General features: G+C 38.4%; 1 protein-coding gene across 2 annotated transcripts in view; it reads left to right on the top strand.

The window, feature by feature from the left end:
• The window catches only part of LOC145270960 (transducin beta-like protein 2), a 127,903-nt gene that overhangs the window by 64,929 nt on the left and 42,749 nt on the right, over positions 1-20,225 (top strand). For both annotated transcript variants that reach the window (XM_080126506.1, XM_080126505.1), the window contains 2 exons: positions 9,000-9,108; positions 17,634-17,733. In XM_080126506.1, coding sequence (XP_079982632.1) covers positions 9,000-9,108; positions 17,634-17,733 — 209 coding nt within the window. The remainder of the gene's footprint in view (positions 1-8,999; positions 9,109-17,633; positions 17,734-20,225) is intronic.

Here is a 20,225-nt window from a genome sequence, read left to right as displayed (position 1 = left end):
AGTTTGAATGAAGGGTTTCAGGTAGTGGATCATACATGGCTATCAGGTTTATTATTATTTTTTTTTAATTGCAATTCATTATTGAGATGAGTATCATTTATTAATTTATTGCGGACTATTATGCTCATCTTTTTTTTTTTTTTTACAAGATAGTCACCACTTATCAAGGCCCGGAAGCCACTCGGGGATAAGGGTTATTGTGTGTATAGTACGTTAGTTTTGGAGATCTGATAAAGTGTCTTACTTAAGGAGGCGGTTCATCAGGAATTAAGGAGGCGGTTCATCAGGAATTTGTTCACATTGGACTTGAAGACATCCAGGTTGTAGTCAGGTGGGAAACAGGCAACCGGAACAGAGTTCCACAGGCATGCAGTTCTAAGAAAGAAGCTTTGTTCATGGAATCTACGCTTTGTTTTTGGCACAGATAAGGAGTGGGGAAAATTTTTCACAGTGGTTTCAGCTAGGCGGGTGTTTATCGTGAAAGATTGGCGAGAGGGAACCAGAGATTGGAGTTCAGACGAGCACCTGCCATGGTAGTAATAATAAAACAAAGACAGGCTCGCAACGTCTCTCCTGTGGGAGAGAGGTTGCAGGGAAGAGAAAAGGGCTTCCCCCCACTAAGCCACAAAGCCTATTTTATACTCTGTCAAGGCAGGATAGGCTGTTTTTAGCAGCTCTTGCCCAGATGTGGCAGCAGTACTCCATCCTTGGACGTACTTGATTTCTCATGCAGAAAGTTGTCGAGATGCTTGAAAAAGTGGTAGTCGGTAGGGGAGAGATCTAGAGAGTATGGTGGATGAGGTAGAGTTTTGCAGTTGAATTCATTCAACTTCTGCAGGGTCAGTTTAGCAACGTGTGCTCGGGCATTGTCATGGAGGAGAATTGGGCCTTTTCAGTTGACTAATGCTGGGTGTTGTTGTTGAAGTTTCTGATGCATTTCATCCATTTGTTGAGAGTACTTCACCGCCATAATAGTTTCGCCTGCATTTAAAAGACTAATGGATGAGACCGGTCGCAGCCCACCAAACAGTCAGCAAGACTTTCTTTTGGTGCAACTCTAACTTTAGGGAGTGTCGTGGAGCTCCGTCGAGGTCTAACAACTGAGCTGAGCATCGTTGGTTGTCGTAAAAGATCCACTTTTCATCGTAAGTCACAACCTGGTCGAGAAACGGGTCGTTGTTGTTGCGTAAAAAAAGAGATGACACTTCATAACGGTGCTTCTTTTGAGTAAACAGCGAAACAAAATAAACCAAATGCAATACGCAAAAGTCCAGCTAGAATTAGTCACTGACAACTTTCTCTCTCAACTTCCAGCACGTCTCCTCCCCCCCACCCCATTGCCTCTGCCGACAGACATTTTATCAGAAAACTGACCGCATTCCATTTGCATACATGTGCAGTGGAAGATGAGCTCTCGTGAGATTCCAAGAGACTTCACCTTATAAATCCATGGCTGCCATCTTTAATTTCTCTTTCTCTCAGATCCCATCCGAAGGTAAGTTGTATGACCGCATGACACACACACACGGGAGTGCTTTCCTCTTTGATTGTTACATTCAACACTACACTGCCCCCTGGTCTCCAGGCCACACATTTGGCATGGTGGACGTGGTCGTTTGTTGCGGGCACTCCTACGAAGGGGGATTGGCTGGACTACTTCATCTTCATTGGAGCTCTCAGAAGATGTGTTGGAACGATTAGCATCAACGTTAGGACGTACAGTCATGCCATCAGGCTGGACTTCTTCATCGGAGCTCTCAGAACGGGTGCTGGGACTATCGGCATCAACGTTGGGGTTCACAGTTGTAGCATCGTGGGATATAGGACGGATCCACAGGTCAACGTTGTGAGTTACCAATTCATCAAGTTTTTTTGTCTTTCCAATCTCTCTAGTGGTTGGAAATCGTTGTTTTATATATATATATATATATATATATATATATATATATATATATATATATATAAAAGCGAAAATGTGTGTGTTAGTGTGTGTGCACTTACTTTTTGTGTATGTCCGCAAAAAGCTTTTTTCAGAGGCGGGGGGGGGGGGGCTCGGTCGGGTCACTCCTTAAAACTCTTTATATGCTGTCTAAATCATAATACAGGGTGACCCCAAAAAAAACGAAAAAACATAGAAAGTATATCTGGAACATATGCCGTAGAACGGAGACAAAAAAGGCCAAAGACCCTCGTGTTTTGATGCGATGTTTTGAATATAATAAACTAGTTATGACCAAAGTTTCATTTCATTCGGACAAAACGCTAAGAAACGGGGCCTAATTGGAGTTGGGGCCCGTTTATTGTGGGTCACCCTGTATATACGAGTTAAGAACGGGGGTCGCATCTATCTTTAATTTGCCTGACTTTTACGCGCTATTTTCAGGATTTTTTTTTTTTTCGGTCGCGTTTTTGATATCGCTTAGGTCTTTAAAGCACGCAGAAAGTTGTCGAGGTAAGTGGTAGTCATTAGAGGAGAGGTCTGGAGAGTGTGGTGGATGCAACAAAGTTTTGTATAATAGTTACTTTTAACACCGAAAACCCTAACCGTAACCTCCTAAAACAGCATGTTTTGCTGGTGAATACGAGTATCCGACATTGCGGTGATGCTTGGCCATGGGATGATTGAGAGGCACAAAGAATTGAAAGTATCTCTGCCTAGAGTCGGACCAGCTATGAGATATTGCTTGGGAAAAGTCATTTTCCTTGATGGGCCCCAGATAAACCCCTTTAAATAGAGATTATCTGATCGTTATCTTTAGCAGTGAACTTCCGGGTGGTCGAATGACGTAAGACGTGTCTCTTAACCCCCCCCTCCCGGGGGGTTGTGGGGGCGCTGCATTATTTCATGCAGCGTGTCTTGAACAAGAATAGCCTGGCAGCTCCCATCCCTCTCCAGGCTCTGAGCACATACAGCACCTGGTGCTACCAAATGGTCACCCATTTTTAGTATTGGCCAGGCTCAATGTCACTTAACTTTGGTGATCTAACAGGAACTGGTGTATCAACGGGATTATGCCATATAGGACGAATCGGTCAGTGGTGAAAATTTCTGAAAGATGCAGTGGATTTTATTTCACCACTTATCAAGGCCCAGATGCCACTCGAGGATAAGGTTTAAAGAGTGTACATTGGTCAAAACGGCAATATCATAGTCATCGTTAGAAGTGTGAATTTGGTAAAATTGGATTATTTAAGGGGAACGGCTCATCAAGAACTTGTTTACATTGGACTTGAAGACGGCCATATTGTAGTCAGCTGGAAAGCAGGCAAATGGAAGAGAGATCCACAGGCGTGCAGTTCTAAGAAAGAAACTTTGTTCATGGAATCTACGTTTTGGTTTTTGTTTAGGCACAGATTAAGAGTGGGGGGGGTAAATTATTGATTAGATAACTATAGAATTGGCAAGCAGAGTTTAAATTCGCGCTTATACACAAATACTATCCAGAAAGGTATGAGCCCCTATTCCCTTCAGGCTGTGTAAATATACTGTCTTTCTGACTTAAGGTCCTGGATATGACCTAAAACTATATCCGGTGGTGAGGCCCCACATTGCGGGCTTTGGGGAGTGTGGAGCCACCCTTTAATTGCCATTGCTCCCAGGTCCACTCTGACTATCCTCTCATGGTTAACCACCTGAAAGTTAGAGAATGAAGAAGGCCAGAGAATGAGTTGGTCGAAACATAGTGAAACTATAACAACTATGAAAACAAGGCCGATAGCCATTAGTCGCGTGCTCTCGTGTAATGAATGAATGCGTGAATGTAGGATTGGCATAAAATTATTAAAGATAAACTAAAAAAAAAAAAAGCTGAAATCCACAATGAATTTCCCAATCTTACTGCAAATTACTATAATCGCATTGATTGATGTATACACAGTAACTCTTATCCTCAAATGGCCTCTGTGCCTCGATAAGTCGTGATTTCTGTGTAATGAAAAACAAATAAATAAATTGAAGTAAAAAGAAAAAAAAAACCAAGACAAATTTTTCTAAGCATTTCACTTCTTCATATTTATTTGTGGACTGTTATCCTCATCTTCAAATAAATAAATTTGTCATCTCAAAGGATTCCAATAAAATGGTTCACTTCTTGTAAGTGAAAAAAAAAAAAAATACTCGAGTTGAGATCGAAACCAAAACCTTAAGGCAGTGAGTCAAGTACGATAACCATTAGGCCAGCTTGACATGATATTTTAAAAAAAAGTGTTTTCAAACTTACTTAATTTTAACTAGGCACGGCCAAAACGATATGAGGGAGTAAGTATTTTTGATGGAGTCTCTCTTCGGTACACCCTTAGTCGAAATTAATATCAATTCCAAAATTTATGAAACATAGTTCAGTAAAAGACATGCTACGGCTAATTTTCGAAAAAAAAAAATAATAATAATAAATAAAGAAAGAAAGAAAATAAGAAATAAAATAAAAAATTAAAAAAAGAAAGAAAGAAAGAATAAACAAGATGGACAACTTAAAAGGAGTTATCTAAGCACAGCGAAAGACGACAGGAGGGAGTAAGTATTTTTGACGGAATCTCTCTCTAAACAAGGCCAATAGCCATTAGTTGCGTGCTCTCATGTAATGAACGAATGCATGAATGTAAGATTGACATGAAATTCTTAAAGATAAATTAAAATGACCGAAAAATGGGCTGAAATGACTTAAATAAATAAAAAGTAAATGACATAGAATGACTTTAATGAACTTAAGGATGAATTGAATGACCTTAAGAATGACTTAACAAAAAAGGTGAAGCACAAAAGTGTTACGGACAGACCGACCGACCAACTGACCAACGGAGTGACTTATAGAGTCGCTTGCACGCGACTAAAAATCTACCAAAAATCAAGTAATTATCTAATTAATACGAAATTTTCACCGATTATTAAGTGAAGAATGTACTTTTTTTTCTTCATAATCGATATATATATATATATGTATATGTATTAAAGATCGGTAATACTTTGTAAACAGTAGCCTGAGATGTAGGAAATTTTTCTGTTTCTATGTCTATCCTTGTGGTCATGTCTCTAGAAAGGGTGCTGGAGGTAAACATTTCATTTGGGCTTACATTACCTGCCTGATAGTCAAGGACCCGAATCTTGGATTAACCACTAAGGAGGCTGCCCTATCAGCAGGTGCAAAGTACCGGGGCTGTTTTATTGCTATATGGTGAATGGATTCTGGACCATACAGTAGTTTCTTGTGGGGTCTCTTGACGCCATACTAGTGGGTTACGGCTTTACCTTATCATGTGTTACAAAAAAAAAAATCCTGTCTTTTTCTCTTTTACTTTCCCTCTCTGTCCTGCTCTAACCACGTCTGTCGACCTGTTCCACAAATCCTAAAACCTCAACATTAAATATCTCCAGAAAAAAAAACACGAATAAACCTAGAACCCCATCCTCCGACGTAGACACCATACTACCATGTCTCCTTCTCCAACATCAGAGGTCTACGTTCCAACCTTTCAGAGGTTAAAACCCAATTACAGGAGACGAAATCAGATACATTCTTCCTAAGCGAAACTGGCATAGGGCCGACCACTGCCTGTTCCCCACTTGACTACAACTTGGATGTCTTCAAGTCCAACATAAACAAATTCCTGATAAACCGCCCCCTTAAGTAAGACACTTTATCAAATCTCCAATACTAATGATTACTACGATATTATCCCATTGATTACTGTACCTGCAATAACCCTTATCCTCGAGTGGCTTCCGGGCCTTGATAAGTGGTGACTACCATTGATTACTGTACACGCAATAATCCTTATCCCCGATCGGTCTCCGGGCCTTGATAAGGGGTGACCACTATGTAAAAAAAAAAAAAAGGAAGGATCAGAAACGGTGAAGTGTAGTACCAGAACAGATACTACACTTTGCTCCTAGTCAAAAGGCCAAGGAAAATTGATGTTGGTGTTTTTTTTTTGTTTTTTCTGTTTCCCCTTTGTTTTGCAAATCAAAAAAAATAAAAACTATTTTCCTCTACAAAACAACCAAACCAAACACACTGAATAAATATTTGAAGATATAAATAACTTGAAACAAACTTTTTTTTTTTTTCCAAAATTACTGGATTCAACATTGAATAACCTGAAAAAGGTTGATATGCCGTAAAACCATTCTATCCCTCTCCCTTCATGGAAATGAGTAAATAGCAATTTTGCTTTCAGTATTTGGAATTCCCTTCCTACTACCTGCTCCCTTGACTGTAAGGTCCTGAATATGACCTTAAACTATATCCAATGGTAGTACCTGTTAGGGTTCCAACTATGGGTTAAATAGAAACTGACGTGAAAACAACAAATATATTCTATTAAAAAATTTTTCTTCAAAATCACTAGATTCGGCATTAAATAACCCAAAAATGGTTGATATGCCGTAAAACAAAAACAACCAACCAAAATACTTAGTTTTCAGGAAGCGAGAATAACACTTTGTTCAGCTTCCTATTTTAATAGGATATGACCTTAAACTATATCCAGTGTTGAGGCCCCAGCTTGTGGGCTTTGGGGAGTGTGGAGCCACCTTTTAATTGCCATTGCTCCCAGGTCCACTCTGACCCGGAGAGGTAGTACCTGTTAGGGTCCCAACTATGGGTTATATAGAAACCGACTTGAAAACAACAAATATATTCTATTAAAAAATTTTTCTTCCGAAATCTTTGGATTCGGCATTAAATAACCTGAAAAGGGTTGATATGCCGTAAAACAAAAACAACCAACCATGCGAGTAATCATACAGCAACGATCGTTTCTAATTAAAATCTTTGTTTGGATGGATAACGCGTACAGAAATATGTCGGCAAGTTGAAATGCAAAAATGTTCATTTTAACTTGCGACATATTTCTATTAGTTTGAGTAAGGTTCTGCATACGACCTTAAACTATATCCAGTGGTGAGCCCCAGCCTGCAGGCTTTGGGGAGTGTGGAGCCACCTTTTAATTGCCATTGCTCCCAGGTCCACTCTGACCTGGAGTGGTAGTACCTGTTAGGGTCCCAACTATGGGTTAAATAGAAATCGACTTAAAAAAAAAACAAACAAATATATTCTATTAAAAATTTTTCTTCAAAATCTTTGGATTCGGCATTAAATAACCTGAACCCTGCAACCCTCTCCCACAGAAGAGACGTTGCAAGCCTATCTTTGTTTTATCGTTATTTCCATGGCAGGTGCTCGTCTGAACTCCAATCTCTGGTCCTCCCCTCGCCAATCTTTTACAAAAAACACCCGTCTAGCTGAATCCACTGTCAAAAACTTTCCCCACTCTTTATCTATGCCTAAATCAAAACGTAGATTCCATGAACAAAGCTTCTTTCTTAGAACTGCACGCTTGTGGAACTCTGTTCCGTCTGCCTGTTTCCCACCTGACTACAACCTGGATGTCTTCAAGTCCAACGTAAACAAATTCCTGATGAACCGCCCCCTTAAGTAGACACTTTATTAAATCTCCACACTAACGTACTGTACTTACAATAATCCTTATCCCTGAGTGGCTTCCGGGCCTTGATAAGTGGTGACCACCTTGTAAAAAAAAAAAAAAAAAAAAATGTCGATATGCCGTAAAACAACCAACCAACCAACCAATCCTTGACTGTACTGATATGCAGAAGTTTAAATGTAATGTAAACCAACATCTTGTTAATCTTTCCTAGGCATGGCCCCCAATATTAGCCCCTTACGTCCTTGTTAGAGGTGAATGTGAGTATTAAAAAAAAAAAAAAAAAAAATGTAGATCAATTTACAATAGGTATTGGGTCACCACAAAAATAATACCTGCCCCCCCCCCCTCCATAAAAAAAATTCGTGTGCTGTGAAATTAGCATTTCAGTCCTATGACAAAAGAGGGATTGAACCTAGTAATTCACCCCCCCCCCCTCTCTCTCTCTCTCTTTTATTTTAACCATGTGGAAGCCATTCTTAACCTCGCTTTGTCCTTGTATCAATATCTTTCACCCGGGCAATGCCGGGTACTTCCTGCTAGTACTTTATTAAATTAAAGTTATTTTTCCCTTGCTAGAGGAATCGCTATTTATTTGGAATATGAAAAACCTATTTTTGGTCCCTCGACAAAGGAGGGATTGGACCTTGTACTTCACTCCCGCTCGTCTGTTCGCACTTTTCTCGATAACTATATGGTTAAAGTAAATTTCACCATAAATATATTTCACTCGTGGGGGGAACCTTACATGCTTGGCTTGTTCAGATTAAACCCTGCATAAGTGAAATCATCAAATTGAATACCTTTTTGTTCATTATTGCTGCGATGTTGTCCTTATCCTCACATTCTGCTGTAAAATCGTTAAAAAAAAAAAAGTAGATGCACTGATGCTGATAATTTTTTGCGCTTTCCTTAAAATAGGTGGTTTCCGTGAACGAGGTGGACCTCGTGGTGGCCTTGGACTTTTAAAAAACTTTTGCACAAACATAAGTTATGGTGAAAGTAAATTGTAATTTTTTGTTGGAAAAGATTTTCCCGGATAACACTGGTTGCCCACTTTGGGACCATTATAAATTTGCCCCAAAAGTCGTGTGTCTGTTAATTTGTTTGCACTTTTCTCAATAACCACTCCTTGAATTTTCTTGAAATAACCACTGCTTGGATTTTCTTGAAATAACCACTGCTTGGATTTTCTTGAAATAACCACTGCTTGAATTTTCTTGAAATAACCACTGCTTGAATTTGCTTAAACTAACCACTGCTTGAATTTTCTTGAAATAACCACTGCTTGGATTTGCTTAAGCTAACCACTCCTTGAATTTGCTTAAACTAACCACTGCTTGAATTTTCTTGAAATAACCACTGCTTGAATTTGCTTAAACTAACCACTGCTTGAATTTTCTTGAAATAACCGCTGCTTGAATTTGCTTAAACTAACCACTGCTTGAATTTGCTTAAACTAACCACTGCTTGAAGTAATTTTTTTACTCATGGAGGGGGACCCCGCATGCTTGTCTCGTTTTTTCTTAATTTTTACTTTTTTTTATTTTTTCTAGAGCTTTCCTTGTTGTTTTAGCGAAAGAAAATATTTTAAGAATTTACCGAATTGGCAAAAAAGAAGACGGAAGCCCTGGAAACATAACTGCTGCATTTGATTTTCCAAAGGTAAATAATTTTTTTTTTTTTTTCTTTCACCCCAAACAAGGTACGATGCCACTTGGATGCAACTGACAATCTTCCAAAGCTCACTACTGAGTGAAAAATATCTTTTCAACTTTGTTCATTTTATTAAAAAAAAAAAAAAAGTTAAATTATTTAAACAATTCAAGTTTAATAGAAGAATATACTTTTTCAAACACCCAGGCAACGCCTGGTGCCCAGGCTAGTTAAATATAAATAACAGGTACAAAGCCTAAGACACGAATCTAAATCTGAATTATTTCCCTTTAATCATTTTGTGCCTGTAAATAGTTTTTGTTTATATTTTCTTTTCTGTTTTTAATAAATTTCTTTTTTTTTTCTCCACTCTCTTTTTTTTTTTTACTTTTTTTAAAATTAAATATATTTGTCGCAGTGTTTTACCCCTAGACAAACGTACAATAATGCAACACAGGACTGACTCTACATTGCGAGTGAAACAGTTGCATTTGTGATTAATTTTTCAAAATCGCGACTAGAAATAATGAAGGGGTTTTTTTTTTTTGGTTTTTTTACATAGGCATCACCACATTATCAAGGCCAAGAGGCCACTCAAGGATAAGGGTTAAAGAGTGTACAGTAGAAATTGGACAATATAGTAATCATTAATATTGAAAATTTGGTAAATTTGATAACTTATATGGAACGGCTCATCAAGAACTTGTTTACGTTAGACTTGAAGACAACCATATTGTAGTCAGCCGGAAAGCAGGAAAACGGAAGACAATTCCACAGGCGTGCAGTTCTAAGAAAGAAGCTTTGTTCATGGAATCTACGTTTAGGTTTAGGCACAGATAAAGAGTGGGGGGAATTATTGATAGTGTTTACAGCTAGACGGGTGTTTCTTGTGAAAGTTTGGCAAGGGGGGACCATAGATTGAAGCTCAGTCGAACACTTTCCATGAAAATAACGATAAAGCGGAGACAAACTCGCAACATCTCTTCTGTGAGATAGAGGTTGCAAGGAAGAGAAAAGGACATCTCCTACGAGGCTACGAAGTCTATTTTGAACTCTATCAAGGCAGGACAAGTCCTTTCTAGCAGCTCCTGCCCAGATGTGGCAACAGTATTCCATCCTTGGACGTACCTGGCTCTTATATAGATAGAGAATTGCATCAGCAGTGAGATGTCTACCGGATCGATAGAAAGATCCCACCATTTTTCCAGCGGCCTTGGCAACAGATTTGATGTACGTGTTCCATTTAAGATCAGGAGTAATGGTCAAGCCCAGAAGCTTGTCAAAACTTGAGGCCTCCTGAAGACGAGAGCCATTCATTTCAATTGATGCCAGATGTGGATCAGAATGTTGATGATGTAAAGAGAGAAGCTTGGTTTTAGATGCATTAAAAGTAACCAGCCACTCCTTACCCCATTGTACTATTGGGTTTATCTTTTGACGATTGTATTTCTTTCATTAACAATCTTCCAAAGTTCACTACTGAGTGAAAAATATCTTTTCAAATTTTTTTTTTTTTTTTTTAATAAAACAAACAAAATTATTTAAACAATAAAAGTTTAATAGAACAATATATATATATATTTTTATCGAAGGCTGTTTAAAAAAATATTTGGAGAATCAGAATGTTTATACGTTCAAGTATCAACATAAAATTTGTTGTATATTTAGAATTAGACGTATAAAAAAATACAGAAAAATCTTTGTGATGTACATACTCGTCACAAAACGAAGATGTCATATTCCAAAAATCATGTGGGTTTGGCTAGTAACTTTTCTATTTGGCTAGTAAACGAAAAGATTTAGTTGTCAAAGGTCAACTAAAGATACATTTGTCCGTAGAGCCGTGAGGGAGTTGAGCAGCAAGATGTCTGTTCAGATTATATTTTAAAAAAAAATCTTTTTTAATTCCATTTTCACCTCAAGGCACAGTGCGTAAGTAACTATATAAATAGTATTCGCGTTGTATTCAGTAACAGTAGAGAGAGTTCACCTTCTTTGCAGCAGCCTTGACAATACCCTTGACGTATCTGTTCCAACTCATGTTTCTTGTGAACGTTAAGCCGAAGAGTTTGAATGAAGTACTCTCAGGTGATGTATCTTTAGCCAAAGTTATTAGTGGTTGGTAAGGTTTCTTATAATTATTAAAGGAAATGAGCTTAGTCTTGTCAGCATTGATTGTTATCATCCATTTTTGACCCCATTCCGGTCCTGGATATGACCTTAAACTATATCCAATGGTGAGGCCCCAGCTTGCGGGCTCTGGGGAGTGTGGAGCCACCCTTTAATTGCCATTGCTCCCAGGTCCACTCTGACCCGGAGTGGTAGTACCTGTTAGGGTCCCAACTATGGGTGAAATAGAAACTGACTTGCAAAAAACAAATATATACTATTAAAAAAATTTTCTTCAAAATCACCGGATTCGGCATTAAATAACCTGAAAAGGGTTGATATGCCGTAAAACAAAAACAACCAACCAACCAACACCATTCCACTACAGACAGGGGTTTTCCTCTAGGGTTTCTGCCATTGCCTTGGATATGTGTTCATTCGTTTTTCCCATCATGCCTGTTATAGAGCGTAGTGTTGTTAGCAAATATACTCATCTCACAGACTATTTAAACTTTCTGCATATCAGTACAATCAGGGAAGCTGGAAATTCGAAGGGAATTCAAGGTATTACATTTATGATCTAGTTCCGAGTGTTGAGTTTAACTTCAGTCCTAGCACTTGGTGATGTGGTTAGTTTGGTTTGCTCTGTCTTGTTCAAAGGTCAGAGGTTAGGTTTGGTTTGGTTGTTTTACGGCATATCAGTTTATTCATTCAGGTGATTTAATGCTGAATCGAGTTATTTTGGAAATAGTATTCGCGTTGTATTCAGTTATTTTGTAGGTTTTTATTCTTCAAGTTCTTTGTATCTTCAATCGCTAGTTTATTGTGTTTGGTTTGGTTGTTTTATAGCGGATTTTATCGTTTTTGTTCCCTGCCCTGCAGAACATGGAACATATCTTTGTTTTATCGTTATTTCCATAGCAAGTGCTCGTCTGAGCTCCAATCTTTCACAATAAGCACCCGTCTAGCTGAAACCACTGTCAATAATTTTCCCCACTCTTTATCCGTGCCTAAATCAAAACGTAGATTCCATGAACAAAGCTTCTTTCTTAGAACTGCACACCAGTGGAACTTTCTGCCGCTTGCCTGTTTCCCACCTGACTTCAACTTGGATGTCTTCAAGTCCAACGTAAACAAATTCCTGATGAACTGGCCTCTTAAATAATGACACTTTATCAAATCTCCAATACTAACGAATACTACAACACTATCCCATTGATTATTGTACATGCAATATCCTAGAGTTTCTTAGAACTGCACGCCAGTGGAACTCTCTGCTGCTTGCCTGTTTCCCACCTGACTACAACTTGGACGTCTTCAAATCCAACATAAACAAATTCCTGACAAACCGCCCCCTTAAGTAAGACACTCTATCAAAACCCCCAATACTATTGATTACTACAATACTATCTCATTGATTACTGTACACGCAATAACCCTTATCCCTGAGTGGCCTTCGGGCCTTGATAAGTAGTGACCCCCCCCCCATGTAAAAAAAAAAAAAAAAAAAGAAAAAAAGTGGCTTCTGGGCCTTGATAAGTGGTGACCTCCATGTAAAACAAACAAAAACATGAATGAGTTTTGCAATGGGATAGTGAAAAGGGTTACAGTATTAATGTTTGGTACATTTTAAGTTAGGAAATGGGAGGGATAGAGAAAGGTGAAAATGGGAAGAAGAGGGAAAAAGGGGGAAAAGGTGGATTGTTGGTTTTGGTTTTGCAGAACATAAAAATAAGTTTCGTTTATTTCATTGTTTTCACAAAACACTTAAATCCAAAAAATAAATTAAGGTTTAATCCAAACAATTTCTTTTTAAGTTTAGAACGTAAGAGCAGAAAGAAGGAAAAATTTGAATTGAATAAAAAATTTTCTTGAAATGCATAATCTCAAAAAAAAAGGAAAATGGGTTTAAAAAAAAAAAAAAATGGTTCGATTGGTTTGTTTTCCGGCATACCAACCCTTTTTGGGTCATTTAATACCAAATCCAGTTATTTTGGAAATAGTATTAATGTTGCATTCAGTTATTTTGTAGAAGGTTTTTATTCTTTAAGATTTTTGTATCTTCAATCGATAGTTTGTTGTGTTTGGTTTGGTTGTTTCATAGCGGATTTTATCATAATGTTTGGTAGCTTCTGGGCTTGACCTTTACTCCTGATATGAAATGGAACACATACATCAAGTCTGTTGCCAGGGTCGCTGGAAAGATGGTGAATTCCTTTTACCGCTTCAGAAGATATCTCACTAATGATGCTATTCTCTATCTATATAAAAGCCAAGTACGTCCAAGGATGGAATACTGCTGCCATATCTGGGCAGGAGCTGCTAAAAACAGCCTATCCTACCTTGACAGAGTACAAAATAGACTTTGTGGCTTTGTGGTGGATGCACTTTTCTCTTCCCTGCAACCTCTCTCCCACAGAAGAGACGTTGCGAGCCTGTCTTTGTTTTACCGTTATTTCCATGGCAAGTGCTCATCTGAGATCCAATCTCTGGTCCCCCCTCGCCAATCTTTTACGAAAAGCACTCATCTAGCTGAGGCCACTGTCAAAAATTTTCCCCACTCTTTATCTGTGCCTAAATCAAAACGTAGATTCCATGAACAAAGCTTCTTTCTTAGAACAGCATGCCTGTGGAACTCTGTTCCGTCTGCCTGTTTCCCACCTGACTACAACTTGGATGTCTTCAAATCCAACGTAAACAAATTCCTGATGAACCGCCCCTTAAGTAGACACTTTATGAAATCTCAAATGAAGAGCAGACACTTTATGAAACCAGTCAGGAAGTGGTGGGAGATAGAAATAGAAAGGTGAAAAGGGAAGAAGGAAATTTTGCAAAAGGAAGTAGAAAAACAAAAAGCATCAATGTTAGCTGCATTTCGTTCAGGAAGTCCACCGTTGAAGTAGCGCAATCCAACTGTCTTCAGTCAAATATCAGACCTCTGAGGCGAGGGCTTTCATATGATATTAAATCTGGTATAGAACAAAAGAAATAAATAAATACCTGCATCCTCATTAGGCACAATCATGTATGATAACCATTAGGCCAGCTTGACATGATCTTTAAAAAGTGTTTTCAAACCTTCTTATTCGTAACATAAGAAAGCATTCATGCGAATCCATTGCCAAAAACTTTCCCCACTCTTTATCTATGCCTAAATCAAAACGTAGATTCCATGAACAAAGCTTCTTTCTTAGAACTGCACGCTTGTGGAACTCTGTTCCTTCTGCCTGCTTCCCTCCTGACTACAACTTGGATGTCTTCAAGTCCAACGTAAACAAATTCCTGATGAACCGCCCCCTTAAGTAGACACTCTAAATATCCACACTAACGTACTGTACTTACAATAACCCTTATCCCTGAGTGGCTTCCGGGCCTTGATAAGTAGTGACCACCTTGTAAAAAAAAAAAAAAAAGATTCACACACATTCGTGAAACAGTTGACAAACAGATAAAAATCCAATGACCCCGCCCTCCCCCAAGTACCAATTTTTTAATTTTGACCCCCTTAACAATCTTTTTTTTTTTTTTTTTTTTTTTATCAGATGAAAACTGATTTAAAAGTTTTCCACATGTCTGAATATCCTATATACCATTTATTGAGATTGTCCGACTGACTTCCTCATCTTGGTTGTTATAGTCACAACGTTTCGGCCGTTTTGCCCTCCGGCCTTCATCAGGTGTTTTGTATCGAACTGAGGAACCGTTTGTTAGGAGTCTCGAACCCAACCCTTTATTATTATTACGGGGGGTACCGTGTTCGGACTCCAGCTAGGCTCTGGGACATAGTTGCTGATTCTCTGTTTTGAATGTTACTTTTCACTGCCTTCGTTCAGGATTGAACTCAGCACCTTTGGGTAACTGTAAACTTTGATACAACGTCTAGGACCACTAGGCCATATGTCACAATATACCATGTCTATAGATCAAAACTGTGTTGGGTATATAGGTTGAGAATTGTCCTCACACACACACACACACATACATTCTCACTTTTATAGATATAGATTCATTTATACAAAGATTTATTCCTTGTGTGACACAATAGAGTGCGTAAATATCTCCACTGGACCGTCTGTAAAAAGTTGCATATCAAATGCAGCAACAAGTCTTGAGAACCTATACCAGAAAGAGCAGTTGGAAATAAGTTATTCACCATCCACTATGACGGCACAATCACATTGACACACCGGTTCTCATCGGACGACTGAAGTTAAGTTGGCCAGTCCCAGATGGGTGACCATTTGGGAAGGCTAGGCGCTGTATGTAAAAGGGCTCCTTCAGTCTTTGACAGACTATGGATACCCATGAAGGGGTGCCTGTTCGTGAAATTTTTGTGGCAGGAGGTGCGCAGTCTCCAATCAAACTTCTCCTGAGTCGACATTGCTAAATACCAGTGGCAAGTAAAGTTTGTGTACAAGACGACTGGAAACAAATGCTGAGATAAGCGGAGAGCACATACAGCACCTAGAATTCCTAAATGGTCACCCATCTGGTACTAACCAGGCTCAACGTTGCTTAACTTCAGTAATCTGATAAGAACTGGTGTATGTACTTCTTTTACAGCATATCAACCCTTTTCGGGTTATTTAATGCCGAATTCAAAGATTTTAAAGAACAATTTTTTAATAGAATATATTTGTTGTTTTCAAGTCGGTTTCTATTTAGCCCATGGTTGGGACCCTAACAGGTACTACCACTCCGGGTCAGAGTGAACCTGGGAGCAATGGCAATTAAAGGATGGCTCCACACTCCCCAAAGCCTGCAAGCTGGGGCCTCACCACTGGATATAGTTTAAGGTCTGATCAACGCTCTGATCCCCAGCTGGCATCAATTGTGATGGATGGCTCTCGTCTGGGTGAGGCCCCGTGTTTTGACAAGCTTCTGGGTTTGACCTTTACTCCTGATCTGAAATGGAACACGTACATCAAATTTGTTGCCAAGGTCGCAGGAAAGATGGTGGGATCCTTCTACCGCTCCAGAAGATATCTCACTACTGATGCAATTCTCTATCTATATAAAAGCCAAGTACGTCCAAGGATGGAATACTGTTGCCATATCTGGGCAGGAGCTGCCAAAAACAGCCTATCATGCCTTGACAGAGTACAAAATAGACTTCGTGGTTTAGTGGGGGATGCCCTTTTCTCTACCCTGCAACCCCTCTCCCACAGAAGAGACGTTGCGAGCCTATCCTTGTTTTATCGTTATTTTCATGGCAGGTGCTCGTCTGAACTCCAATCCCTGGTCCCCCCTCGCCAATCTTTCACGAAAAACACCCGTCTAGCTGAATCCACTGTGAAAAATTTCCCCCACTCTTTATCTGTGCCTAAATCAAAACGCGGATTCCATGAACAAAGCTTCTTTCTTAGAACTGCACGCCTGTGGAACTCTGTTCCGTCTGCCTGCTTCCCACCTGACTACAACTTGGATGTGTTCAAGTCCAACGTTAACAAATTCCTAATGAACCGCCCCCTTAAGTAAACACTTCATCAAATCTCCACACTAACGTACTGTACTTGCAATAACCCTTATCCCTGAGTGGCTTCCGGGCCTTGATAAGTGGTGACCACCGTGTAAAAAAAAAAAAAAAAAAAAAAAAAAAAAAAAAGGTCATATCCAGGGCCAGGAGATGAAAGAGGTGGTGACAAGGGTTGTTTACACGCTCACACAAGTGGACTTCCATGGGGCCTTCCAGAAGTTGTTGGAGGGGTACAAGTGCATTGCAGCCGGAGGAGATTACTACAAAGGGGACTAGAGTTTCGTTGTCTGTACTATCAATAAAAGTGCCCATACGAAAAAAGTCTGGAAACTTATTGAAGGCACCTTTTTATAGACGTGAGAGAAAAAAAAAAAGCAAAGAAACTTATTTGCTTTGTCACCGCTTCTGGTAGCAGACACGCCGGAAGTTAGGAAGTACGTTAGGTGACTATTCTGTGTCCCTGTTTTCGGCCCTTTGCGTGAACTTTTTTTTTTTTTTTTTTTTTTTTTTACACGGTGGTCACCACTTATCAAGGCCCGGAAGCCACTCAGGGATAAGGGTTATTGCAAGTACAGTACGTTAGTGTGGAGATTTGATGAAGTGTTTACTTAAGGGGGCGGTTCATTAGGAATTTGTTAACGTTGGACTTGAACACATCCAAGTTGTAGTCAGGTGGGAAGCAGGCAGACAGAACAGAGTTCCACAGGCGTGCAGTTCTAAGAAAGAAGCTTTGTTCATGGAATCCGCGTTTTGATTTAGGCACAGATAAAGAGTGGGGGAAATTTTTCAAAGTGGATTCAACTAGACGGGTGTTTTTCGTGAAAGATTGGCGAGGGGGGACCAGAGATTGGAGTTCAGACGAGCACCTGCTATGGAAACTTTGTGTAATGTCGTATAACCTCTGTTTATGAAATGTTACATCTCTTTTGACTTTTATTTATATTTTCAGTTAAATTCTGCTGACATCATCCACATAGGAGTGGCCAGTAATGGCCGATTCATCATGATCTGCTATTCCAACACAATTATTCACATCACCACAATTAAAGGTTTGTATTTTCGCAACTTTACATTAAAATTAGCGGGTGCTTATAGGGTATAAGTCACACTTATAAATGGCATTCCAAGTAAAAACTTGTTGATATACATACGTATCGTGCAGGAAAAAGAATCGTCTTCAAAAATTAGAAAATACATGATCTAGTAGGAGATCCACTAAAATCTTTGGTGCTTCTTTATTATAAGAGTGAAATTATAATAAGGTGCTTCTTTATTATAAGAATGAAATTATGATAAGGTGCTTCTTTATTATAAGAGTGAAATTATAATGAAGTGCTTCTTTATTAAAGAATGAAATTATAATGAAGTGCTTCTTTATTACAAGAATGAAATTATAATGAAGTGCTTCTTTATTACAAGAATGAAATTATAATGAAGTGCTTCTTTATTATAAGAATGAAATTATAATAAGGTGCTTCTTTATTACAAGAATGAAATTATAATGAAGTGCTTCTTTATTACAAGAATGAAATTATAATGAAGTGCTTCTTTATTATAAGAGTGAAATTATAATAAGGTTCTTCTTCATTATAAGAGTGAAATTATAATAAGGTGCTTCTTTATTATAAGAGTGAAATTATAATGAGGTGCTTCTTTATTATAAGAGTAAAAATTGAAAATCGAAATATTGAATTTCAAGTAAAACCGATGGTATCTACTCCACTGCCATGTCACAGTAATGAACATATCCAAAACTTATGAAAAACGATAAATTTTAAGATTAATTATTAATGAAAAGTTTTCCAAGACAATTGGCAAAAATTCACTTTTGCTAAATTAGAATTTCAGAAAATGATTATCTCCCTTGTTGCGATTCAAACACTCCAGTTTTCGTGAATTGTGTTTGAAAAGTTGCCCTTAGCTATGTTCATCCTCCATTCTATCTCCACTGGGATTTCCCAACCACTCAATTGTCTCAGTTAAGATAAAAACAAAATGTAATGCAGATGCACCTATCTAGCGTGCAGTATATCGATACTCTACGGCTGACTGGGATAGCTTCCATACATTTATATCAGAATGTGTCCTCTATAGCAGCGGTTCTCAACCTTTTTTGACCCATGGACCCCTTTTCCCTTCTTTTTTTTCTTGGTGGACCCCCTTATAATTTTTGGTCATAAAACAATATTCTATTTCTCAATATAATTTTTTGAGCTTTTAATAAATAAATAAATATTATATAATTAAACTTTATTTTTAAATGAAAACTAATTTAATGCAAATAAAGTATTTTACAACAATTATAATAATCAAAACTTTATTAACGCTAACTGTTTTTTGTGTTTTTGTTTTTGTAAATTCACGTAATGGAATGAATGTGTGTGTGTGTGTGTGTGGTTTTGGTACTTATGCAGGATACGGGCCGTGCTATTTTGTAGATAGGATTTTTATAAGAGAGCAATTCATAGGTCACGTGACCAAAGTTTCGCACTAATAGTTTAGCTACGCGTTTATAATTTCAAAAACTTTAAAAAATTTACTCGCAAAAATGTCAAAATTTTTCACAGATAAAATTGATTGAAAATCGCCCCCCCAAAATTTGATTTTCGCCCACTAGGAGGCGATTCGCCCCCGGTTGAGAACCGCTGCTCTATAGTATCAGACCTGACGGAATGGCTAATTGTAGGTATAGACTACTGCGTACCTACGATGTGGTTCTCTACAGAATGTGCTTCTGCCATTGAGCACAGAAATCACTTTTTCCATTGCTTCCAACGTAATACTGAGACTAAAGCTGTCTTCAGGACTGCCAGCAATCACTGTGAAAACGTAATAAAGAACATGAGAGAGTTTATTGAGATTGTCCGACTGACTTCCTCATCTTGGTTGTTATAGTCACAATGTTTCGGCCGTTTTGCCCTCCGGCTTTCATCAGGTGTTTTGAATCGAACTGGGAAACCGTTTGTTAGGAGTCTCGAACCCAACCCTTTATTATTATTATTATTACGGGAGTACCGTGTTCGGACTCCAGCTAGGCTCTGGGACGTAGTTGCTGATTCTTTGTTTTGAATGTTACTTTTCACTGCCTTCGTTCAGGATTGAACTCGGCACACGAGGAATAAAAACGGACTGTTGCTTACCAAATGTGTTGTTGTCTATTTGAATTCTGACAAAAAAAAAAACAAAGGTTCATAATATAACAGTAAGACGCCAGTTTTTCTTTCGCTTTGTTTTCCGTCTTCGCGTCACGGGGTTGAGCCTGCTTGCCTGCCTACTACCACTTTTTTTTTTTTTTTTTTTTTACACTTCCAAACACCCGGGCAACACCAGGTACTAAGGCTAGTTTACAAGAAGTTGGGTTTGCAATATACACAATTACCGATTTTTGGTTCGTCCAATACACTAGCATCTAAAAGAGAAAAAAAGCAATGGGGTAATTTTTATTGATATAAAACAACTCTTTGCGTCTAATGAAGCATATTTTATTCAAAAGATTGTAGATTAAAATAAAAAAAAAACCATTTGCATCTTATTCATGGCT

Source organism: Euprymna scolopes, chromosome 46, assembly GCF_053919585.1.
Source record: "Euprymna scolopes isolate OS-2025 chromosome 46, ASM5391958v1, whole genome shotgun sequence".
Classification (NCBI taxonomy): Eukaryota; Metazoa; Mollusca; class Cephalopoda; order Sepiida; family Sepiolidae; genus Euprymna; species Euprymna scolopes.
This window is presented reverse-complemented; position numbering and strand designations above follow the sequence as displayed.